The sequence below is a fragment of the Pungitius pungitius genome, chromosome 12 (assembly GCF_949316345.1).
Source record: "Pungitius pungitius chromosome 12, fPunPun2.1, whole genome shotgun sequence".
In the NCBI taxonomy this organism is placed as follows: domain Eukaryota; kingdom Metazoa; phylum Chordata; class Actinopteri; order Perciformes; family Gasterosteidae; genus Pungitius; species Pungitius pungitius.
In genome coordinates, this window is record NC_084911.1 from 3,704,065 (window position 1) to 3,730,647 (window position 26,583).

The window sequence follows — 26,583 nt, forward strand, 5'->3', positions numbered from 1 at the left end:
ATTGTCTCAACACTGAGCTCAGCTTGTGAGGACACACACACACAAATTTGATCTTTCTATCGTTAGTCGTGGTCATCCGTCAGCGGGTTTGCAGCAAACTTGGTAAAGGATCCCTGAAGTAACATCTAACCCTTTCACAGCGTAATGCCAGAGCTGACAAATTAAAATAGGTCAATTACACCATTTTGCTTCCTGAACATTACAGAATAAGACACAATGAATCCATGAAAACACCCTTTCCTCCCATCTGACCCCTCCCCAGCACTGTTCCTGCTCGCACACAGACACACACACACACATAATACACATTAATTGTAACCCTGAGTCAGTAGCATTCAGAGACTGACCTCTTGGCAAACCCCCAGCCAGCACAAGCTAAGTGTTCACCGCGGGCTACACACAGCGTACCACGAAGAACGCACAAACAGGGACACACGCGGACCTGCGCCCTCATGAATGCAAAGACACACACGCACATGCGGGCTGGACGTGGGGCGCAGGCGTGGGTCGGGCCGCTTGGGTTACAATACACACCCTGCAGCCAGCCGCTCCACAGCCAATGTGTCAAATCAGCTTTAACACACTGACACAATGCCTTCCCACACACACACACACACACAAACATGCACATTACAACACCACAACACAGCCGCAGCACACTGGGGAAGGAACTGATGCTGCAGGGGGAGATATCTGGGAAAATAACTTGATCTTAGAAGAACGCACACATCAAGAATTCATGTGCATTAATTCTCACACACACACACACACATGCAGGCACAACGGCTGCTGTTGTGCGCACGCTGTTTTAAGTTGATAGACTTACAGTAAAAATAAATAAACAAGCACCCCATTTTCACTTGGAATTTTTGGAAAAAACGTTATTTTTTATTTCATAAATTTCTCAAGATGGCACATGAACAAAGATTAAGTGTTTTCCGAAAAGGTTTTGGCACAGAAACCTTGAAGCGGAGCAAATCCACCCTACTCCACGCATACACAGGAACAGACACACACCCGTGACATGTTCCTCCAGTGTTAACATCTCTGGTTATAACAGGGTAAAACACAGTCTTAAGAAACAATCACAAGAACAACCATAGTCAATATTGCAGAAGAAAAAGCTGAAGTGAAACAAGGAAGCAGATGGAGGCCATGTTTAATTGAACAGAGGAAAGGAAATATCAGAAGCCTTGAATTGTTCTTAGATTTATTTTCCTTTTTCCTGAGAGGACGATCGGAGTGGTGCAGGGGGCTAAACAGGAGTGTGTGTGTGTGGGGGGGGGGTTAGTGGGGTTCAAGGGGTTAATAGAGAATCACAAGTTGACATCTAGCTGCAGGGGGGATGAAAAATGGCAGGAGGAGGAGGTGGAGGAGGAGGAGGAGGAGGAGGTGGCAGCGGTGCGCCAGGAAGCACGAGGTAGAGAAGAGCGGAGGAGGGGAACAGGAGCTTTAACAGGATGAAAAGCACAAGAGGAGGAAAGGGGATAACGCGAGACGTGCTACCGTGAGCATGTGTGTGCGTGCGTGTGCGTGTGTGTGTGTGTGTGTGTGTGTGTGGGAGGGACTCAGAGAGGGAAAAGCTCTAGCTACGTTTCTCAAGAAGAGGGTGAGGAGAGAGCAGAGAAGCAGGAGAAGTCGGCCTTGTTCCTCCTCCTCCTCCCCTGGGTGGGGGACAGAGAGGAGTCACTTCCCCCCCAGGCGCCGGGTGACATATAAGCAACACGGCGGCCCTTCCCCCTTCACGTCTGTATCTCTGCCGCGCACAGTCACACAAACCACGGGCTGCGCGCGTGCACCGGAGTGCACACAAGCACGCGCGCAGCCCGCTCGGACGTATGCATAAATATGCATACTTAAAAACCACTCATGCGGACGTCCACACAAAACACACACTGTGCATTTGCACTCACGCATGCGCATGCAAACGCGCTCAGACCGAAACCTACACGGACGTGGAGTGACGTGACGTGTCATCTTTCATTGCGCCTGTCACCCATGTCTCTTTTCAATCCGTCTCTCCCTTTTTCCCTCTCTGCCCCCACCGCTCCTCCCTCGTCCCTCTAGTTCCTCCGGGCCACGGGGGCGGGCGCGCGGGCCCGAGGCGGCGCGGCGGCGCGCGTAAGTAAGCGTAACTTGTAAAGTCGGCGTCACGCAGCCCGGGAGCAGCGATGGGAGCAGACATGAAATGAGGGTACAAAAGGTCACGCTGGATGAATAAATCAGCACCGATGATAAAAACAGGGGGGGGGGGAGGGCTGAAAGAGGCCAAAGGAAAAAAATTAATTCATATCTGCTTGTAAAAAGTTATTTCTTATTGATGACTGTTTACTACTGTTTTTTGCCAGGCGGGTTCACAGCTCGGCTGGGGGAGGGGGGGGGGGGTTCCGCGCTGATCCCTGCTCTGGTTTCACCTCTCTGGGCCCCTCAGACCCCTTCTGACCCTCGCTGTTTGCGTCCAAATCTGGGGTTGACCTCACGCCCTCCGGCTGTTGCTACCTTCTATACGGTGCTCCAACCAGACCTCAATTTACACTTCAAAGCACTTAAATGTACACCTTGCTCCCCCCCTCACCGATCTTCTAACAAACATCAGACACAGCAGAGTGTGATTTTGATCACACTGAGCCAAGGTGCCCATAAACGGTAAATCTGGTAGCCGGTGGCCTCTGTGGGGTGGTGGGGGGGGGGGGGGGGGGTGCGTTTGGAAACTTAACTGTGGGGCTCGTCCTCTGAGAGCAGGGTCAGCACATCCTTCAATAGTTACGAATGGTTGGGGACATTCGAGTCCCACAGTCAGCACACATCACCGAACCGAAACGGGAGTCCTCCAGAGCGCCTCGGGCCACGGGGGGAGAGGGGGGGGGGGGGGCAACTGAAGAGCGTCCCGTCTCCCCAACACCCGATGGTTCTCCAAGCGCAGCTCTGTGTTTGAACGGGCCGCTTTCTGGTGGGAAAAACCTCGCAGCGTCCAAACATGGCAGTTTATACAGATTTTGGAGTAAAATGCAATTTTCGTTTGGCTTCCTCTATTCAAAGTAATCAAGGTTTTCATTTGACAGTGATATCCTCCTTTCCAAAGCATACATGAAAGGCTCTCTGCTTAGGCGGCGTCCGGCTCCATCGATCCGTACTTTACTACACGGGCTTTGACTGAGTCCCATTTAGCTTTTTTTCAATGACTGGATTTTGTCTCCGTTTCCTTCGGAGCAGCAGCTCACGGGCTCGATGATCCACAGCCGAGTGACACGGAGGAGATAGTCATCTGCGATGAGACACCACTCATCAGTCTTTACGTCAGAGCCGCCCCCCCCCCCTCCTCCTCCTCCTCCTCCTCCTCCTCCTCCTCCCCCCTTTCGACTCCACACAGCTCGGGAGAGCTCGCGGGCCATCTTGTGACCAACAACGTGGTTACCGAGGCAACGAGGAAACAGGCCGTGCGCTAATGTCACGGCCTTCCTCAAATTAAGGACACCTTCGCGGGATATAAAGCACGCACGCGTTAAACTGAAGCGCGGCGGCGGCTGAGAGGCTTGTGTTGACCTCCAGCGCACAAATTGTTTAAGAAAGCACCACCTCAATCAATAAATCACTCAGTCAGTCAGTGTTGGTGTGTTGGTGTGTGTGTGTGTGTGTGCTTCCTACACATGCGCATGCTTGTGTGTGTGAGATAAGCTTTGATAAGTGTCTTCGGGGCAGGCCTTTCACAGCGGTGACACAGAGCGACTTCTGCTCACATCTCATCTCCAGCCGCGGCAGACGCAACATGTGACTGTGACAAATGAAAGAAAGAAGTTCTGTTTGTTTTTTTTCTCAGAGCAGATCGACCCCCGGGGGGGGTCAAAAAGGGCCGGTGCCGTCGAATCGGCCTCCAGACCAGCGGTGATGAAACCAGCTGCTGACAGCAAGAAGCACAGTCGGAAAGTGAGACGTGGCTGCGCGTGCTGGGCGGAGTGGCGTGGGGGAGGCTAAGGGGGGGTTTGACGCTCTGGTCCTGTGCAGCTGGGAGAAAGTTAGCACCGGTGGCGCCATGCATCATTGACACCGCGCGTATCAATAATGCATCGAGCTCCGCTGTCGCTTCAATGCTATTTTTAAAAGGGCGGTGTGACAGAAAATGAATTTAGCCGCCTGGCAGCTCGCACGGCCTTGTAGAGCCGAGGTTAACACGTGTGCGACATCGCCTCCAGGGGCGGGGAGGGGGGGGGGGGGCACAAGTACGGCTGCAATTAGTGGCAGACTGAACCTGGACCGCCCTCGTATCTCCCGCGCTCGCGCGCCACTCCGAGAGCAGTAGGCAGATTGTGATGATCACGAGTTAAAGTCAAATCGCTCGTCAAGGCGATTAACCGTAAAAACATTAAAAGTCACTCAGCTTCACCAACAGGTGTTACCCTTGTTCACAGCGGAGCCGGGCGGAGACAATAAAAACCGAGTGGCGCGGTGCAGAATGCGAGCCGTTGTCCTTGATCAGCTAGCGGAGGTTGCGCCGTGGACGTAAGCCCCCCCCCCCCCCCCCCTGGAACCGACCTTTGACCCTAGATTAACAAGTGGCGGAGGAGAAGGTTTGGAAGGAGACGGGCCTTTCCTCTGAGGTGTTTATCCCAACATGCATAGAGATGGAGATGAGGGTGTGGGTGGGGGGGGGATGCCGGAGCGAAGGGAAAAATAAGCAGTTTTTTCACTTCAGAGAGGAGCATAAAAGTAGCCTGAAGCAGAGGGAGAGAGCTGCTTTAAACTGGAGATTAACAATGAAGGTCTAACGGGCCTCTTCGCCCTCTTTCCCTCATCACCGAACCTTGCTGGGGTGAGACCACCTCATCACACACACACACACACACACACACACACTGACCTACACAACAGCACAACAGGTATTTTGTAATTCACAACTGCATGCGCAAAAAAAAACAAAAACAAGCAGACATTACACACACACACACACACACACACACACACACCCCCACACGTATATTACTGTGTTTTTCACCTGTTCCCTGAACGGGTGAACGAGCGGGTCCCTTCCTGCACAGTAAACACAGCATTTCCATTAGAGTATTGGGGAGCGTGTGCGTCGCCCGGTGACTCAGACGCCGCAGCGCGTGTGCTCCCTCCACCAGCTCAGCTTCAATCACATGGCCTCTGGTTTGTAGCCCCTTCGCAGGTGCCGAAGGGGCTACGCGGCTGCTTTCCAAAAGCGATGAGCCGCTACGGGCGAATGGGGCGGGGAACACGGGATCTGAGGAATTAGGGGGGGGGGGGGGGGGTAAATGGCTTTTTTTTGCAGCAGCCCCTCGCTTTCAAGAACTGATATGAGCACACAGCGCGCATGCCCACCAGCATACCAACACGATAATGCATCCGTTATTTGCACAGATGAATATGTAAATAACCTGTGAGGGGAATACGGATCCCTCGCGCCGGGAAGGGAATATGTTAATGACTGATGCAGGGTGTGAGTGTTAATCCCGAGTGCAGGGTGCAAAGGTGCGTTTAGCAACGCCGTGTGGGGCCTTCTGCACGTTAAGCGCATGGAGGACAGTGCGTTTGAACGAGTTGAACGATTCACTGCCAAGAAAGTCAGTGCTGCAAAATATAGTTGGTGACAAAATATGTAAAAAAAAAACCACGGTTTATATTTTTAAAGGAAGATGCACGCGCACACATGGATACGAGTCTACACAGTCTGCTCCCGTCTGTTTAGCATTCGAGACCCAAATCAAGACGCTGCGATAAGGGCTGTCGCAGCGGCAACAGTTGCCAGGGAAACCTGATGGCAGGATGTTGAGGTTTGCAGAGGGGGGGGGGGGGGGGGGGTTATGTGAGGATATGGGTACAATGCTGAGGTTGATTGATTTGCTACCGTTGAAGGAACGCCGGCCGGCTCGTGGAGATATGCCCGAGCTAAAGGCAACGCGGCGGTGACGCTGTTTGCCGCATTTGTCCTAACGTGTAGCCATGGCAACGAGGTGTTGACATTCAGGAAAGCACAGAGGGAGTCCGGGTGAGCTTGTAAACCAGGGCCGGGCCTTTTCCCCCCCTCCCCCCACCGGTGCAGGTCTGACCGTGTCACATCTCAAACGGAGCCAAAGGGATACAAACAGTGAAACTACAGTTAAAGTCGATTATAACAAAAAGGAAAGGAACAAAAGAAAGCCATCAATGTTTCACAGACTTCAATTGCCATTTTATGTGCCAGGTTTTTTTAATTTTCAAAGTGACCTCTTCTAACAGAACATCTCTCATAATTATAACCAGTGTAGTTAGCTAATTATAATAACAGTAACAATATTACAATAAAGATATCACCTGATTTAAAAAAAAAACAGAAATAATCAAACTAGATAAAAACCCAAAATGAAAAACACTTATCATAATATATATTTTTTTTAAAGAGATCTATAAGTTTCTATATTTTTTTCATTAATTGTCTTTTTTCTTTAGAAAAGAATCCACCCACCACTATATAGTGTACTGTATGCCAGCTTCTCCTTCACTAACGAGCTTCGCTTACCTTTAAAAATGCTCGGCATTGCCTGTCGTCCATTTAGCTCCCTGTTGCCATGAAATCCGCTCACAAACGATAACACTGAGATACAGCTGTGAAATAATCCCCCCCGCGAAGGAGCAGTCTTCATCAAAGGTCCGTGTCCTGTCTTTAATGCACGACAGCACGAGGCGTCCTGTCCGCCTGGGACGTCAGAGCAGGCGAGTCAGTGAGGACTGGACTTTTTGGAATCCATTTTGAGGGCCGGGTCATTTCCTGCTAATGCGTGTGGATTTTAATTTAGTGGCACACCGAGTCCGTCCCGGTGCCATCGATTAGCCAAAGTCCAGCAGGATCAGTCACAAAACTACTTCAGTGTCATTTACAAATGAAAAAACAGTACTTCTCAGCTATTTGTAGGCACAAGTAGTAATAATAATAGACATACGGATGATAATAATGATAACATTGTCACAATAATGTTTCATATGGTCATTGTGATACGATATTTTTAGAACATGCTAAACTAGCATGTGCACCTTTTCAGTAAGCACAGTAAACTATTTCCACATATTGTAATATATTGTTGACCATTTTAATGTGTCCATCATTAAAAGACAACTCTTCGAAATGACGCTGGTTATCATTATTACCATTATGATTATTATTATTAGTGCTGTAGCTATACCGTATACCAAATGATGACGAGCTGTAGTCATATTTCATGTTTTAGAGGTGCACAGATCTCCCTCCTCCAAAGACCCTGTTGGTGTGGATGCGACAGGGGACGAGGGGAAACACTCTGTGAGGCTACAAAAAAAGGCGAGACCCAAAATATATTCACTCAAACACTTTGCCAGGTTTTTTCTTTTAGCTCCCTTTCAACAGATGCCACCCTCCTACCCGTGTCCTTATGCAGCACAGTCAGAGCGGCCATCTTATTCCAAGTTTGGAAAGTTGTTATGGAGGGCCGCTGCAACAGCTGTGTGAACTCCTTTTTATATATATATGTATACTTAAGACATTGTAGTTTTCAGTCAGAAGCCTGATAAAGATTCTTTATAATTTATTTCTTTGAATGAAAATATATTTACGGTATATATAATATGTACTTTTGATTATTTTTGTACCTCTCTTTGTCCTTTATATGACATGGAATTTCTCTTCTCCCATGATAACCAATCTGCTTCTCCCCTTCAAAGACAGTAGCCAGTAAGGTGTGAACGTGGGAGGGGGGGGGGGGGTGGGGGGGGGGGGGGGGGGAATTGAGAAAGTGAGAGTGAAACTGAAGAAAATACCAGTTGTTGTTCTATCTCCCAGCAATATATTACTCAGTGTCGCGGACAGAATTGCTGCATTGCTCTAATTTAGCTTCCCGGGGTTTTTGTTTTAGTTCATCCTGGAAACCCGGGACCGTTCCGCTCGCCCAAACCATTGTTTGCCCGTTCGGGTTTCTCTGCCAAACACTAATCTGACAACGTGTTCTACGGACAATAGTGTGTCTCCCCTCCAAATATATATACACCCGATGTATCTGGAAATATATGTGTGAGGAAAAAAAAAACCTAGAGAGGCTCATTGCTCGTTTCACAGCTTTCCACTTTGATTGTGGAGGCCAAATGAAACACGTTGGTTTGATCTTGACTCTGGAGAACACTGTAGCAGGCTGCGCGGCAAACGGAACGACTCTATTGTGGCTCACATCGTATGTTTTTCTGTGTCTGAGTGAGTTTAGAATCATGGGCGGAGGCTGTTGGTGGGACTAGTGCTGATCATTCACCAAACTCTCAAACCTCCTTCGGTCTTCATAGCTGCTTCTCTCTGTCCACAGACTGACAACACAAAGCAGGGTCTGTGTGAAAAATAATATTCTCTGGACGGTAGGCTACAATCAGTCTCATGAACCCGGTCTCACAGGCTCCCTTTGTCTCACTCTCTCTACCGGGCGTTTTGTTATTTCTTACCTCTCACTTTAACTTTCACATTTGCTCAAATTTGAGTCTCTTGCACATTTTCCTTAGAGCTGCTCTTAAAAAGCAGCGCCTCCTTTTGGCTTTTCCCCATAATGCCTTTCAGGGAACTGTGGAGACCCAACTGGGGCAGGGCCACAGAGGAGGGCAGGGTGCCACCTGCGGCCATTCCTCCACCGGTCGGAACCTGGGAACAGGATATGGACGTGCTCTGAGAGCAAGGCGAGGGGTTGTTGTTGTTGTTGAGGCCCACGCCAGACCCTGGGCCCATGCCCAGGCCCATCATGTTGTTGTTGAAGTGATGAGTTTTGTAGTAGTGGTTTAGGTGCTCCGATCGGGCCAAGTTCGGCAGGTTGACTATCTCCGGGTGGTGCAGCCTGAGGCTCTGGCCTCCTCCTATTCCGCTGCTTCCGCCCTGCGTCACCGTGGAGCCTCCCGAGATGCCGCTGCCTCGACCACCGGCCCCCAGCTCATCCTCCACGTTGATGATCTCGATGGCGCGAGCCGGGCCGTGGTGTTTATGTAGCTGGTGCTGCTTCCTCAGCTTGTAGAAGACCACCAGCATCACTGCTGCCATGAAGGTGATGGCCACGAAGCAGCCTATGATGATCTTGGTGGTCTTCATGACGTCATCCAAGCCTGAGAAGCCCGGCTCGGTGATGGGCACAGTGAAGGTGGGTCGGGTGGTCTGAGGAGAGGAGGAGGACCAGCCCGCTGACAGAGAGGAGGCAGTTGTAGGAACGCCTCCTGGCCACAGGTGACCCGAGGGCGTGGGCCCAGGGTGAACATGGATGAATGTCTCATTGCTGGCGAACGCGGAGTCTTCGTCTCCCGGGGTCTCCACTGTCTCCACGGTGACCGTCGTGAAGTAGGTGTAGTTCACGCTGGCGTCCGCTGCGGTGACGTTTAGGACAGCGGTGGCGGTGGTGTTGCCGGCGGCGTTGGTGACCATGCAGGTGTACTGCCCCGTGTCTCGCAGGGTGACGTTGGTGAAGTTGAGCGTGCCGTCGTGCAGGACGGATATCCGCACCTTGTACGAGCCGTGGGTCATCAGCGTGCCGTTGGGGGTGATCCAGTTGACGGACGTTGTCGAGGTGCTCGTGCGACACTTGAGCTCAGCGGCCATGCCCTCAGTGACGTTGAGGTCCGTGGGGGGCTCTACGATGACCGGCGCGTAGCAGGTGAAGTGGCTCTGGTCGAGCTCCCCGATGTACTTGCCCTTCAAGAACGGAGGAGCGTGGCAGCGGGCGCAGCAGGTGGTGTTGCTGGGCACCGTCTCTTTCAACCACCAGCTAAGCCAAAGGACATCACAGTTGCAGATCCACGGGTTGTGGTTGAGGTGCACTCTCTCCAGCTGGTGAAGCGGTGTGAAGAGGTCGTGGGGCAGGGAGTGCAGGGAGTTGTGCGACAGGTTGAGCTCCTCCAGGCTCTTCAGGTCGTCGAAGGCGTTGCGCTCGATGACGGACACCTGCGAGTGCATCAGCCAGAGCTTACGCAGGGACACCAGGCCCTGGAAGGAACCCGGTCGGATAATCTCCAGCCTGTTGCCCGACAGTTCGAGCTCCTCTAAACGCACGAGGGCCGTCAGTTTGGGAATGTCCTTCAGCCCGCACATTCCCAGGTTCAGGTAGCGTAGATTAACGAGGCCCACGAAGGCTGCGTCGGAGATGAAGTCCAACTTCTTGAGCTCCCCGAGGTCCAGGCGGCGTAGCGAGGGCACGCGGTGGAAGGCATAGCCCGGCAGAGTCTCGATGGGGTTGTTGCGCAGCCACAGCTCCCGCAGCTTGCTGAGGTACTCGAAGGCATGTGATGGCACCAGTGTGAGGCGGTTGTCGAAGAGCTCCAGCGTGTTGAGGTTGGGGAGGCCATTGAACGCTCCGACTTCAATCTGACGGATCTGATTCTTGGAGAGCTGGAGGATCTCAAGGTGCCTCAAGTGCTTGAAAGTGTCTGACTTGATAACCTGGAGGTACAGATAATGATGAAGTTACTGAACGGCATCTAGAATGCTCCATGAATATACATGTAAGCGGACTAGGTAAATCTGAAGTGGACTCTAGCTTCTGTTTTAGTGACGACAAAACACAACACAAAACTGTTGCATGTTTGCTTTTCTTGCCACAATTTCTATAAGATAATGAGACTACTTCAGCAGCAACGGAGGTGAGAGGACGTCTGGCAACACCACCGTTGAATGAGGTCACTCTCCCTCTGTGTGTGTGCTGTATTCTGGACACACACAGCCGAGCTCATCGTTCACCTTGATGGTCTCGATTGCATGAGCCGGGTCGTGGTGTTTATGCAGCAGGTGCTGCTTCCTCAGCTTGTAGAAGACCACCAGCATCACTGCTGCCGTGAAGGTAATGACGTCACAGCAGCCTTTGATCTGGGTGGTCTTCTCCCGTCAATGAGTTTATTGGACGCTTTCCTTAAAATTGTCTTTTATTTCATGGCCTTAAACAAGTATTAAGCTCTAGTACTAAAAAAAACTATTTATTACATTGATGGATGAGCAAAACATTACAAATTAACAACCATGTAAAGAACAAAAAACAATGTCAATGAATGATTCACAGGCAGAAATACAGCTAAACGCATGTTTGAATAAACCAACCGTACAAATATAATTTATTCATCTCTCTTCTCATTATGGTAACAGCTAATCTTTCAATCCCAGTGACTGCTGCTGTCTACAGGGAGAGATGGGCTTTACGGACAGACTCCCACTGGCAGCTGACAGCGACACCAGCCAGTGATCTACTCCCATCCTCTGCTTTGACACCAAGGATAACTCCTGACCTCAATATTAGGTTTTATTGATTATAAAATATGCATGACTTTGCTGTATGACCGCGGCTCGCTTCACGGGGCACGAGTAATAAATATCCTCCCACTTAAAGGTGCAACCTGTACATAGAATCTTATTTAACTTTACAGCAGGACGATTATTGTAAAATACAACAACATTTTGGTCAAAAATAACATTTACATCACACAATCCTATTGTGGGGGGGGTGGGGGAGGGGCACCGTGTCTGAGCTGTGCTGATCAAGGTGGGAAACGGGGCAGCTATCTGGGGGGGGGGGGGCAGCTTCGCCCCCTTGTTTTCTTTCCCGAAGGGCAGACTAGACGCCGTAGTGACTCACTGTCCCCTACTGAGGTACAAGTAGTATCACAAGACAGGACAGGAGGGGGGGCTGGCTGCAAGGTGCGCTTGTTTCAGTAAATGTCTCGGCCAGCAAAACGTCGCCCCTCTGCATTCTGTGAATACTGTTAACCACTTCTCTTTTTTTTTAATCTTACAAACAGAAGCAGCTGTACTTCTAGTGCGCTTCTGTAAGCTAAACCTTGTTCTAGTCCTAACCCCAACTTCATTTAGGTGCATGCTTCACGCTAAAGTGCTTTTTGTAGCTGTTGTGTGAGTTAGACTCGGGGGACTTTCTAATAACAGACCATAACCCTTGAAAAGGAGCTGATAATCAGTGTTGGGCAAATTCAAATGGACGCTTCGCCGCCCATAAATACGCTACACAAGACACGTTTTCCGATGCACTTTACAAATGAACACCCGGCTGAGAGGATTTTTTTTTTCCGGCTGAGAAACACACAGGGCCCCTGGACGGTAAACACTGGTTTGAGCCCAACATACACAGCTAGTGAGCGTGCCTTAAATCTCTGTGAGACACACGGAGGCTCCTGGAATCACGCCATTGGTTCTTCGGTATGTAGAGCAGGAGCAGGAGATAGGCAAAGAGAGGGAGAGAAAGGGGGGCAGGGGGGGGGTGGATATGTTAAGCGGGGGTGGGATCTGTCAAGGCTTTACTCTCAGGGTACTCAGTGAAGTAAAAAATAAGCCAGAGAATCTGGGATGCCTTCAGGTGTTAAAGCATTTTTAGATTTTTAATCATTTCAAGAGGGGCTGGAGGATACAACAAACCGAATCGTAATTATTTCTGTGATTTGTCTTTCATGCGAACATCATGTCTTAAAACCTCACATACCAAATCACGTGGCCCGACGTCCCATTTCTGCTCCGTTAACGCCAAATAATAAGATGTTTTCTCTGAGGAGTGGAGGACATCAGTGCTTTGTGCACTGGAAAACTTTAACAATGTTTAGGATCCTCATTGCTTTTTTCGCTGAGGGAAATAAAATGTACCGTAAATGAATGTTAAATCACAAAGTACTGTACAGTACTGTCAGCAACATGAGGATGGATCAAATTAGTTCAACTGCTGCTGCAAAGAGTAAAATCAACCCACTGTGTAATAATAAATTATAATTGTTAAAATTCATGGGCCTTGTATCAATGCGGTTAAATGATTTTTCCTCGCAGCTGCAAAGCCACACAACGCTGTCGAGGGACTATGGATTAATCGGTATTGCACAGCAAAGGCTGCAAGGTGTCATTGGAATAAGGCCTTGTTTTCAATTCATAAAATATTCCCTCAGTTCAGCGGAGGCTAAAGCGCCTTTTTCTTCCATTATCAGCGTTTACTTTTCTGTTCTATTCTAAGAACTAAACATTCCAAGAGAAAACCTGCAACTGACTCTGATGAAACCCCCGAAGAAGTGAAAAAAAACATTAAATGGATGAATGTGTGTCAATCGGGCTGAGTGCTGAAAATATGTTTTGTTTTGTAATTGTGATTCATTACATAAATCGTAACGTAAACCATTGCAGGAGGAACGAGGAGCCGGAACCAAGCGCTCTGACACGATTTGACCCGACGAGTGGCCTCCCTCGAGCCCATATTCACCTGTATCGAGTTCTCCTGCAGGTTGAGGTATCGCGTGTTGATCGATATGCTTTCGGGCACCTCCTCCAGGTTCTGCCTGGTGCAGATGACTCGGCTGGCCTGGTTGGAGCAGGTGCAGAGGGAGGGGCAGGGGGAGGCGGCTCCCACCGACTCCGGCCCGGGGAGGAGGAGCCGCAGCAGCAGCTGGGCCAATAGAAAGAGGAAGGGGGGAGGGCCGGGGAGGCAGGTCAGCGTGGCGATGCGCATGGCAACTGGGACATGACCCTGCTCTTTAATCCGAAGGTACAGGTGAGGTGACTCCCGCGCTGGTGGATCCCAGAGAAAAGGTTTACTTTCCCTTTGGTCCTCCAGACGCAGTTTGTTCTTTCTAATTCTGCATCCTCTGAGACGTCTTTTGTCCTCTGTCGATCTCTGTGTTTTTTCTCCTCTCGTTTTTTGAACATAGGAATATGCAGATAAACAGATGTTATTCCCTTTTTTCGCGTGTTGTCTGGGGATTCGAGTGAGGCCTTTTGTTGAGTGAGAAGAACCCAGGAGTCACTGCGAGGAACAAGAGAGAGAGAGCAGGTATTAAAGATAGAGTTCGCTTCATGTTTCCACCGAAAGAGAATGCGTAGAACAAATAATAGGTAGACATCTATGTAGCTTATCGTTGGAGGGATTTAAAAGAAAAAAGAGAGAACTTCTGGTGTCACTGCTCATATCAAATCCCACATAATCCAGCAGACATTTTGTCAGTAATCAAATGGTTACATGCAGGTGAAAGCAGACAAATTAATGGTTTGAAGGGGATGAAACAGAAAAATGAAAACGTGCAATCAAAAGTAGGACAAAATGGTATTTCCTTTTTTACACTGCTGTATTTAGCATATAAACATGAATAAATCAGACGCATTCATTTTTTAAAACATTGCTATCACTGTTGGGAAACAAATGAGCTCCATCACACATTTAGCTGCTTTCCTAAGGCACCTTTTCACTGGGTTTATGCTCAAAATATAGAAATATTTTCAGAATAATTTTTGTAAATGAATCTGTAAATCATGCAAGCGACAAAATGCCCCGGGGAACGGAAAGCGAGGGAAAACTGATACAGGAGTCCAAGTAACATAAAGTTCAGAAACATAAGGTGACAGGAATAAGCAACAAATATGTGAAGCCTTGACATCCAATGTTTAATATCTTTGTTAAAATGGCTTGAATAACATTATTTCTAGCAATAATAATATGAATAATTACTACTAAATTTATTTTTATAATTAAAATTAGTAAGAGAAACCACCCCGTGACAAAAAGCAACAGGTAACATGTGTACTTCCGATCATCTCAGCAATGGCCTCGTTTGTTAACACTTCTCACACTAAGGTACAACAATCAATAAGTTTAAACCTGCCATTCAAAGCCCTTTCAAATTAAACTCACACTCACCCAAACTGCACCCAAACCTCTTGAAAACAACGAGATACTGACTGAGCGGCCGATTCCATTGGTGCACACAGCGTTGCTGTCTCTAGGGGCTGGAGAGTGGTGGCGCATGGTGCAGTGCATTAACACTAATAGATGGCCGGCTCAAGCCTCTCCCTCTCTCTCCCTCTCTCTCTCTCTCTCTCTCTCTCTCCCTCTGCAGGTTATTTAGACCCCCAATAACCTTAATGAGGGCATCCAGCAATCGAGACGCGGCTGTTAACGATGATAGTTGTAATGATGGGACGCTGACATGCAAACCCATTTGACGCGCTGAGCATCCTCAGAAAAGGAGACAGTCGGGGGGAGGGGAGGGGGGGGGGGGGGCAGAAAATGAGAAGGGGAGGTGGGGTGCAAGATTATCAATCTGATAGATGACTGTATGGCTGCAGGCAGAGAAGGGAATTATCAACACTACAGTAATAGATGAATACTGAACAGCTGCACAGGGCCGGGCCGGGCCGGAGAAAGAAGGAGATGGAGACGGAGACAGATGGAGGGAAAGGGATGATGAGGGGTGAAGGCCCAGAGAGGTATAAATAGTGTCCAAAGCAAGAAAAGAGAACATTAGTAAAAGATTACAAAAAAAAGTAGAAGGAGAAATATAAGGAGGGAGAGAAGAAGAGACGCATTGATATTAATAATCTTTCACTCAACGAGAGATAGAGAGGGTGAGAATGAGAGGAGGAAGGGAGGGAGGAGTGGGGTGGGGGGGGGGCATGAATATAAAACAGACAGAGATGGAGGGAACGGAATGACAACACAGCGACGCATATAAAGCAGGGAGCGACGGAGGCAAAAGAAAATACAGAGGGAGGAATATGAAACAAGTGCAGATGTGGAGGAGAGAGAGAGAGAGAGAGAGAGAGAGAGAGAGAGAGAGAGCGGTGGCTCTGGATGGGTGTGGGCGCGATTGATCCATAATGCGAATGCAGTGGTTGAATGACACCGTGATAAATCATGTCGGCAGCCGAATCTCTGATCAGACGGAGCGGGACACCGGGGCGGCGCATGCGGGCCTCGCGGGACGCCGCTGCCCCCCGCCGCCGCCGCTTCCTCGCCTGTATTCCGCCGTCATCTCCATCGCACCGGCGGGCGGAGAGAGAGACACTTGAGTGTTATTTTTGGATTGATTCACCTTTTTATGTATTTTGATTTTCCAGCCACCTTTTTTTCTTTTTTTTTCTCCTCGCTTTTTGTGAGATTTAAGTGCCAGAGCTATTTCAGGTAGATTTCAGGCGTCAGAGCAGAGTGGGAATAAGGTGCAACAAACAACCCCCCCCCCCCAAAAAGGGAAAAAGTTACCCAAAAAAAAGCAAGCGGGTGGGGGCTGAGGTTAAGACGGTAGCTCAGATTTTTGGGGGAGGGGTAGTGAGCAGAGTCCACAGAGGAGCCTGAGACTAGTTGGAGCTGACAGCTGGTTACAGACCGGTTGATTGTATTCTCTTCTGTCTCCAGCCACATGTTACACCAGCCTCCACCTCCACCCCCCCCCTCCCTCATCCCGTCTTCCGCTCCTCGTCCCCCTCCTCCTTCCTTCTCCCATCTCCTCCTCTATAATGTGAATTCATTTAGCCTCCCCACCTCCCCCTCCTCCTCCTCCTCCTCTTACCTGACTCCTACTACTTTCGTCCCGCGCCTCCATCCCTCCCGCCCTGTGTCTGTCGTGTCCACTGGCGGGGGGGTAAACGCTGCATTGACCTCGCAGTTTGATGAAAGATTAACCTCCTACAATGATGCACATTAACCCTTAACCCCACTTCATTCTGCGTCCACTGCACACAAACACACACACTTCCTCCCCCCCCCCCCACCCCCCACTACCCCCCTTTCGCTCGCTCTCTGTCTCTCTCTCTCCCCGCATTTAAATCTTTGCCAACAGAGTTTCCATGGTTACCTATTCACCACAGTCTCCAACTCCGTCCAGCTGTATCCCACCGATTCCAAATGCGCCCCAGCCCTCCGCCTTCCCCCTCCTTTCATTAGCAGCCTATACACACACTCATACACCAAATGGCAAGGACGAAACATGAATGGCATCAATCCCACGGGCCGCGAGGCTGCATCACGCTTTCATCTCTAAATTCCTCCCCGCGTGTATCGCCACAAATGACCAGCAACCGCAAACGTCACACGTCTCTCCGGTGGGAGAGGAGTCGGGTCCGCTAGCTGATAGTGAAATTTTTGTTGAATTTGAAGGAGAGTGCGTTGGCGTGGGATGAGAAAGACCACCGGAAACCTAGCCGGGGGGTTATGCTGAGTTTGCTTCGCGGCACACGCCCTGGATCCAAACACAAGCAGAGGGAGAGTGACTCCCTTCTCTGCATGGCTCCAGCATCTGACAATACCCGAAGCAAGGCCGCTTCTGCAACTGCAGCCGAGCCCCCCTCGCCTCATCGTTGCGGAGTGAGGACGTTCGCTGCAAGTCGACGCTCGAGATGTTCGCAGGTGTGCAACGGCCGGTTTCGGACCGACCAGGACGCCGCCTCACCGGTCAGACCCCGAGATCTCAAGAGCTCAGCGAGAAAAGAAAGAAGAGGGGATGTGGAGATCCTACTGATCTTTACCTGGAAAAGTGTTGTACAACCTCTGCTTGATGACCCGGTAACATTGGAAACAAACAGAGTTTTTGTGCTTCTCTCACGCAGCCGCACGTCTGAGACCGAGGAAGCTACTGGAGACGATGGCCGGAGGTCTTGTCCCTGATGGGGAGTTCACCGAGTGTGGCTGCTGGTTCACTCCATTGAATGAATTCATTTCAGCAATTTGCTTTTTCAAATCCAGCAAGCATTGATCCGTGCTTGAAGTCGATCAATATTGGTCATCGACACCCTCTTAAACTCTCAATCTGTGCCGAAATCAATGACGCGACTCCTCAGGCGGCGGTTGCGTTTTGTGGCGTCCCCCTGTGTCCTGCGCCCCCGTGTCCTTGCTGCTGTTTCAAAGACTTTACCGCCCTGAGAAAAATAAAATTGGGAGGGAAATTGTCTCCTTCAATCCCAACAGCATTAACATCCGCCTTAACAGGCTACCTAGTGGGATACCGCTGAAAAGAGCGATTGAGGAACAGCCTGGCAGGATTTGCAGCGAACAAGATGTCTGTGAATAGGAGCAATGCTCGGGGTTTGATTGGCAACGACTGGCAGCAAGTGTGTGTGTGGGGGGGGGGGGGGCAAGGATAAGAACCCAGATCCACCTCCTGCCTTGTTCCAACCCTTCTGTTTCCCACTTCAGTATGAATGCCAAAAGCGGCGAGTGCATGTCTCTTCACAAACTGACACAGTCTTTGGACCTGAGGCATCGCTGTGGGGGAGGGGGGGGGACTCGGAGGGGGGGAAGCCTCTTGGGGAAAGGGACTTTTTTTTTGTGTGTGTCAAACATCATATGTGGAGATCCTACTGATGGAAAACCGTTGTACTTCCTGAATCGTGTCCTCTGCAAATACAGATCAATACAGGAGAGGTATTAATCAGTTTGAATTTGCACTGAAAATAATGAAAGATCTTTTTAAGCATAATGCTGAACGCTCTGAAGGATTAAACTCCCAGTGAACTGACTTTTTCACCATTCCGGCACAGTAAAAACAAGCTCATAGACTTATTATCAGCCTTTGGGTTGAAATTACTAACTTAACAAAGACTTGCTGTAACATTTAAACAACTTAAATTTTTCATTTGAAGTCAAGGTCCCTTTTTGGCCCCAACGCCTTAGAAACTTGACCTGCTGCTTTGGTCTGGCGTTTGGTGCTGTGCGAGGGGTAGGGTTAGGGGGTTAGAGGGTTAGGGTTTTAGGGTTAGGGGGTTAGAGGGTTAGGTTTAGGATTAGAGGGCCAACCATTGCTTTTCATTCATTAAGACTTGCTTTTAATACGTTAAATACTGCTGACGGCATTCACAACTAAGTCTTCTCATTTGCAGTGTTAGCATGTATTTAGACACTCTACCAAGGAATGCGTGGACGTTTTTCAGCTTTCTCATTATCTGGAAGTCATTCGACCGGCTGACAAACGTCCTCTAAATCTCACATGGTCTCAATCGTCATTTCTTAAAAGTGACTCAGAGACCCCCGGAGAGGCCGAAACCGAATCGGTCTCATCTGACTGCTTCCCATGAGAAGGAAACACGACGGACCACGACACAGTCGAGCAAGAGGACTCTCACTTTGCCTTCACGTTCAGGCCGTCCCAGGGCCGAGGCGGACCCGCTCCGTCACAGGAAGTGCCGCACAGCTCGAGAGAGAGAGAGAGAGAGAGAGAGAGAGGCAGGACACATCTAGAACACGATTAATCAGTGCTAATGCGATAATGATATGACGCACGATGATCCAGTACCCTGAGCGTTAACATAAAACAACCACTAAATTGTGATTTGGGAGGGCGCTCCTCACTCACCCTGCCGTATGTGGTTTGTCACGCGCCCCTCGCGCAAAACGACATCCACGGTGCACAGGCCAAAACCCAAAGTAAACGGGGCCATCCGAGATAAATAAATATCTAATAAATCAAATGATGATGTAATGAAACTAATTCCATTTGTTCCAGCATCGCTCTGTGGTCATGTCAGATAGTAATCCTGCCATAGAGACAATTCCACCGTAATCAGCCCATTATAATCCCATCCAGTCCTTCCACAGTCTGCCACCAACAAGCATTCATTTTTATCCCAGTCTGCTCATCCAGCCTGTTTTTTTTTTCCCTCCACGCAGCCCCGTCCTGGTCCCAGGGTAGTCTATCACACTTAAAGCTTACACTTCTTCACAGGCACTTATAAACATTTAAAGCATTTGACTAACTGCCAGGCAAAATTGACTTTGGGATGAAAGACCAGGGGGCTTTTAAAAAATGAAAAAGGGAAACGCTGCATCGGGACACAGAGGCCCTGGTTTAACGGAAAAATAGCAGTTTTATTCAGCGGAGGTTTTTTCTCGTTTTAATGATCGTGGTAGGGGGGTGGGTGTGCTGGGGGAGGAGGGGGGGGGGGGGGGGGGAGCAGGGCTATGACAGAAGGTGCTTGTGCCGCCGTGTCATATTATGCAGACCGGGAGAGAGAGGAAGCCCAACACCTCCTCCGCTCTGTCTTCCCACCCCACGGCACCGGAAAAAAAAGAAAAAAAAACAGAAGCTGGACGAGCACCGGCCTCGCTGGTGAATGAAGCCTTTACGTCACCGGCCCACGCACGCACACACACACACACACACACACACACACAGAGACAGGCCGTAAGCGGCGTGACTAATAGAGTACTAACGTCCTTTGTTTTGCCTCAGTTATACCTGAGTCACGCCTGGCTCCCAGGGGAACGACCCGCCCCCCCCCCCCCCCCCCCCAGGTTATTGAAATATTCAGACGTTAGATGTTGGTTCAGGTGGATCAATGACTCCAGTCGATAACTCGCTCCTCGACAGGGATTAAAGGACAGGGGTGTGTAATGCCAGCACGCTTCTAGATTAAGTTGAAAACACCACTATTGTACATGATATCGATTTTCTTTCTCATATTGCACGCAGTGATTTCCAAACAAGTAAAGGTTTATGTAGACACCTATTTGACTCAGCCTGTGTTCGATGGCTCAAAGCATTAAGTGCCGTAATGCGACCAAATCCGGTTTCCAGCAGGTTCCTTATCATACCTGAGGATATAACTCATGCAGTCAAGAAGCTCCTGGAAAGGGAACATCTGTAATGTTACACTGACAAACCTGTGTATTGATATGCAATCTTATGAATCCTTCTGAAGTGCACCCAAAATCATGTTCACCTTGCTGGATAATAATATTCTCCTCCAGATAATAAGATAATACTCAATACTTTTTTTTATCACATTTTATTAACATTTGATATAAATGTGTCGAATCATAAAATCAACACGCTTTTTAAAATTCCAGTCTACCTGGAATTACTTGAGTAAAATTGCATTAAAATGTTTCTAAAAAGACAATATGCTCATCAATGTTTCCTTAAAACAAAATCATTATAATCACAAACTTCAGAAGACATCACCGACTTCCCTCACAGAACACGGCAAAGTACTTTTCCTCACACTGGTTTCCTTTCATCGTGTTCCTTTAGTAATAAATACACCATATCCATAATGCAGCAAATGCACTTTTGATGTCTTTTAGTGGCCTGTTAACAGCTAATCTCTCATCCTGTACTCCTGAAATGGATGTACAGAAGGTCAGCCGAGCTTATGATTGTGTGATAAACTATTAATTAGACCGAACTCCTCCTCATTGTCTTCCTGTTTACTTATTAAGCTCCTTAATTTCATCTCATGACAGGCAACGTGACCTCGGATGCTATTGGGCTATCACACGTTTCATGTGTTTTGTTTTTTGTTGTTTTTTTTTTTTTTTTCCTCCAACAAGCCGTTCAGCTTGGTTTATTGGAGCAATATTAAAGTAAGTGCTTATTTTTAGAAAACAGCACAACAGCCTTGATGAGGTTTCTTAAACCAGAGCATTCAGCGTTCCACATTTTAATCACCACCCATCCTTGTCAAATAGGATATACTGCAGCCCCCGCTGCACTGTATCCGTCTCCACCTCGTCCTCCCACTCAGAATGTCCAAAGATGCACCGCTGCCTTCATTAGGATGCAGGATGCACAGAGAAGCCCTCATCTATTCAGGATTGCTCCTACAGGAGCGGGGACCTCCTCCCCTTCAGAGAGGGGGGGGGGGGGGGGGGCCAAGGGCTGCGGATTAAAAGTCGCTGTGTTCATCACCCTGCTAAAGCGCTCCCATTAACAGACATTACATTACCTACCACACATGTTCAAATCCCCTAACTGGGGGCTTCACGCCACTTGTCACGACACGCCGGGATAAAAGTGCTTTTTAATGTTAACATCTTCACATTCACTACGCCAGCTCTCGACTTCAAATAAATCCAGTTATTACTGTCCGTTCTGTGGCACTGCATATTCGGGACGCTGATTTGGTGAACAATTAATCCGTATTTAAGGTTGTTAAGTGTGTTGATAAATTCAATATGTGCGCTGAGGGGGAAGCCAAAAGCCAGCAGCTAATCAAAATGTCCCTCAGCCATTTCCCCAGCGCTGCACAGTTTTTGGGGGCTGCTCTAAAACCTGTTTCCAGTCGTTCTGAGCCGAGCGTTTGTTGCCCCCCAGCTGTTTTTGGGGAGAGAGGAGGACTTTATGTGTTTCAGGTTGCCCTCGCTTTTTTGGGGGGGGGGGGGGCTTAAGAGAAATCATGATTGTGTGTGCGTGTACATTCATCGGTCATGTCCACCTACTGTCATGTTAAATTATTGTACGTAGGACTGTACGTGTTGTGTTTGGTCACATTTTCTGGGACGGGGTCGGGTCTATGCTGCGTTCCGGCGGGCACTCGTGCAAAAACGATCCGAGGAAAAGATGACACTCCGATTTCAAAGATTAAAGGTTTGGCGATTAATCAAATGAATTGGTGAAATCTTCAATGTCATCATTAGATTCCTTTTATATCGAATTGTGCGCCTAAAGTCGTGGGTGGAAGCACAACAGAATGCGAGCATGCATGAGGGGTGGGAAGGGGAGCCAAATCTGAATGGCTCGTTGAGTCACTTCTTTTCTGGGTTGTCTCATTCCACTTTGTGAATAAGCAGAAACTCCACATGCCCGAATGCATGTTATGTCACGAACAAACACTCAACCTGACCACTCCCCCCTGAGCTATGTATCAGAACAGGAATAGGAGTATATAATCATTACAAATATTAACTTTTCTGCTCAAGGTCAAGGTGATATCATCCGTGTCAGATTGGAGCTAAGGCCTTCTATAATGCTATGCTATGCTATGCTATGCTATGCTATGCTATGCTAATGCCAAGACGGTGACGGCCAGAATTGTGAATTTGAAGCTTCGAAGTGGTCGCTCATAGAACCATTGGGCTGACGTTACAGTGACTACATTGACTTCCTTTTTACGGTCTGTGGAGGCAAGTGAGCTGTGCTATAAAATATGTAACGGGTAAAGAGCGTAACACACATCTGTATATCTCTAGTGTAAAAAGAACACGGCAGTTGAGAGATCACAGTTTGAGTGTGATTCAGTAACATAATGTTTTGACAGTGTCTCGTTGCTGTACACTGTGCCACAAGGTACCGTTTGAGATATGCAGAAGACAAAGGAGTGCAACATCAGCAGTGCACTGCAGCACACCTCGCACTGTAACAGGATCACTGTTTAATTAGGTATTCAGACGAGAAAAAGAGGGGGTATAAACATTTAGACGGTGGTGCAACATGTGACCGTACACGTCGCCATTTTCAAATCCCTGTTTTTTTTTTGTTTGTTTTTTACAAACGATAATAAACTTCTTCAAGAGTGACACGCTGACTAACACGCAGACAGATAAACACTCGCACTGCCAAACACGATAAGGCTATGCCCACGAAACACTGACACGGACTGACTGATGGACGTTTCCATGGAGACCAGTCGCCAAGACTGACACGACGTCTCCCGCATCGTAGTGCCGTGCCAACTGAATCAAGAGAGGTGAAAGAGAGAAAGAGAGAGCAGGGAGAAGGGGGGGGGAGGTAAAGAGTGGAAACCCGCTGTGCAGCAGCAGAATGATTACAAGGCAGTGCTGAAATATTCCGCCGGCCGCGTGAATGCGGCGCCGATCTGGTCCAACGGGCCACGTGATCGCCTTCGCTGGCCTTCGGTCGGCTCCTCTCACACCTCAGTCTCACCCCATCAATCACCCACCTCCATCACTCCTTTTAGACTCTTCTCCTCTTCCCCTCCCCCCCCCCCCACCTAAGGCCTGTTTATTTCCACACCTCACCTCCTCTGCCGCTTTCTCCACCCTTCTCCTCTCTCGGCGGGTTCTCTTCTCCACCCCACTCTGTCTTTCCTCTCTCTCCCACGCTGTGCAAAATGGAAGCTCTCAGAGAGACCTGAGGTTGCCATAGTAACCTGCCATAGTAACCACTCACCATCTTGCGTGTCTCCGTCACGTCGGCGGGGGCTGGGGGCGTCTGCAGCCCTGCGCCGATGCTCCCCAAGCAGGGCGTCGGTCCACTAAACCCTGCTGCGAGACGGGAAAGTTCCTGCTTTTGCCTCACAAAACTTCCAAATGACACCATTTGTGTGGGAGGTAACGACTGGTAACCGACCCTGTTCCAACGCCACCAGAACAAGAAAAGTGGGGCCAAATATATAAATTCACTAGCAGAACTGAGTCAACACTCAACATATCTCAGAGTCCAGGGAATGGGAAAAGTGGGATTCACGTGACGGCACGGAGGGTAATCGCCTCAACCACAACCCCAACGTTGCACAGCGACGCCGTAAAGCTTTGCCAAACCCCCCCCCCTTAGAACCACCGATCAAACCGGTGCCCAACTCCCCCACCATTGCTGCCTTTAAAATATATGGCTACCTTCAACGTTCAACAATGGCATTTGATTACGCGTCGTCTTGCGCGCCCCCCACGCGCCTCTCGCGCCGCCTCGTTCGGTCTCTCCGGCGGCGCTGTGGGAACCAGAACCGCTCCGCGTCACGCTTGGATCACAAGGAGTGGGGAAAAACAACTATTAAGCATCACACTTTGATCACCGGGGGTTTTTCATTTCATGTACGCTGCCCTCCGTGCGCTGCTTCTCCCTATCTGCATCATCAATATTTATAGCGCCATCACCGGGATCAGTATGCCACCGCCGCCGTGCCTCCAGCCGGCGCAGCCAGTCACTGAAGCAGACAGAGGAAAGGCCCCGGTCTGACTCTGCAATGCTGTTTTGAGCTCTTATGCCACCACTGACCCGAAAACAACCCCCCCCCCCCAAGACTCTCTCTGTGCCCGCCTGCATGCAGCCGGCGGCGGAAGGGGGCTGCAGAGTCACCGAGGCCTGACCGCTTTCATTACCCAATCACGCTTACTAACCCTTAATCCAACCAGAAGGAGATCGTGTCCCTTCTCTCTTTGCCAAACACGACATCGGACACTTCGGGGGAGCTGACCGCTCTCTCCGGCCCGGCTCATTTCAGACGGCACAAAGCCACCCGAGCGACCCTCTCCGTCTCTCCGGTTGCCGCCGGACACCCGGCACGGCGAGCGGCTGCTCTCGACCATCTTTGCAAAGGCGGCCCTCCCGTCGCGAGGAGGGAGGCAAGGGATTCGCCTCTGTCCCTTTTTCCGTCATCTCTCGCCACTTGAGGTCATGGTGAGAAAACATTTCTCGGGGGAAATCTGCACCTTTTCTAATTATGTCAATTCGATGGACTGTAGCATTCATCTTGTGTCATTAACCATTGCCGTTCAACTCAAGACTATTACTCATCCTGATCCCAGGGAGGGTCCACACCTGGACGGGAGACGATCCAACCAATCAAGGCGAATCATTTCCAGCCCTCCTTCCCGGGGAGAGGGTGGGGGCAGCTTGGCGTTTGTGCGGTGGGTGGGTGAGAGCTTGTGCACTACCACGGGGGAACTGAGATTCAAATTGTGCCATATCATGCGCAAAAAAACAGAATCTCACATCTCTGTCCCCAAGATCAGGGCATAACGAGAGCACGTGGCGTCTCGGACGGGGGGGGGGGAGGGTTAGGGGGGGGCTCCACTACGGAGAGGACGGCCGGAAGGTTTCCGGCCCTCTCGTCGCTGCTCAGCGACTCTCCCCTCACCCACCGACCTCTGTGCATCAGCGAGCCATCACTCAAAGACACCAGCTTGCCCTTATTAGAGCAGTTTTAGTGTCGTCTAGAATCTCTGTCTCTCCCCTGCTCCCCCGTTCGCAGAAACAAGTGTGTGTGCACTAGCTTACACACACACACACACACACACACACACAGACACACACACACAGACTAGCGTGCAGAAATGGACACTCACACAGACACCAAATTTAGGGCAACAGTTACTCTCTTTGCATTATAATGCAGCAGCAGAGACGTCCCTCGGAATTAATGCAGTCCTTTGTCCTCTTAAGTACAGTAAGCGGACGAGGAAAGGCGAAGCACGCAAAGCATCCCGGCATTAATTAATGCATCTATGACATTGGGCCAATTTCTGGGGGGTGGGAGGGGGGGGGTAATGGTTTATATGCTGGACCCCACTCGTGCCCTTTCCCCTCCCTCACGTGTTTGTTTTGACTTTTCACCACATCTCCTCTGGAAAAAAAAGAATCCACGGTGGCTCTACGGCTTCCACGGCGTCAGAGCGACGGGTTGCTGAGCGTTATCTCAAAGTCACACCTCCCCTCCGGGCCAGGTGTGCAGGTGTAATTTACCATGTCCCTGTTAACCTGCTTGCTTGTTTTCATCAAGCTCATCGGCCATGCATAAGTGGTGTGCCTCAGAAATTAAAGAGCAGCCTGGCCTGATATCTCAAATGACTGGAATCGCTCAGCCGGCGCTTAATTTGCGACACAAGAAGGAGTCGGTGCTCGGCTGTGTGGGACACGTGTGCCTACGTGTTCAAATGAATGCCTGACAGGTAATATTAGTAAGAAGGCGGCGTTGCATTGGTGAAAAAGTTCTGGATTCGCTGGGCTTTTATTTATTTTCGAAGCTGCTGAGGAACAAAACGTGGTTCTCCTGATGTTGAAAGGAGGCCTGGTGATTCGGGCTTTCGATACGAATGTGCAAAATGCCAAAGAGCTTGAGGCAAGGGAACAGTCTGAAAGTGGAGCCTGTCGCAGCTTCGGCAGGAATAAACTGAATAAAACATTCCACCATCGCCCCGTTAACTGAACTGTGCTAACCTTTCCTTGTGAATCATGACACTGCTCGATTTTTAATAAGATGCATATTAGTTCAAGCGCTGTCATGCCTTTGATCTTCCGGGACTTAACAGGACATGTGACCTAAGTTGTGCAATTTTTCCCTCTACTCCCAGGCGTTTACTAATTCAGTACAGCTTGTTCCCGAATTTCCAAAGAGCGAGGCTTTGTAGG

The 26,583-nt window shown here is 49.5% G+C and overlaps 1 protein-coding gene across 1 annotated transcript; it reads right to left on the reverse strand.

Moving 5' to 3' along the window:
- Window positions 1-7,725: 7,725 nt before the first annotated feature.
- On the reverse strand, window positions 7,726-23,550 carry lrrc4ba (leucine rich repeat containing 4Ba). The gene is made up of 3 exons (XM_062566150.1): window positions 23,475-23,550; window positions 13,218-13,757; window positions 7,726-10,420 (listed from the first exon to the last, which is right to left on the reverse strand). The coding sequence occupies exons 2-3, from the start codon at window positions 13,461-13,463 to the stop codon at window positions 8,477-8,479; spliced, it is 2,190 nt and encodes a 729-aa protein (XP_062422134.1). The 5' UTR covers window positions 13,464-13,757; window positions 23,475-23,550; the 3' UTR covers window positions 7,726-8,476.
- Window positions 23,551-26,583: the final 3,033 nt, after the last annotated feature.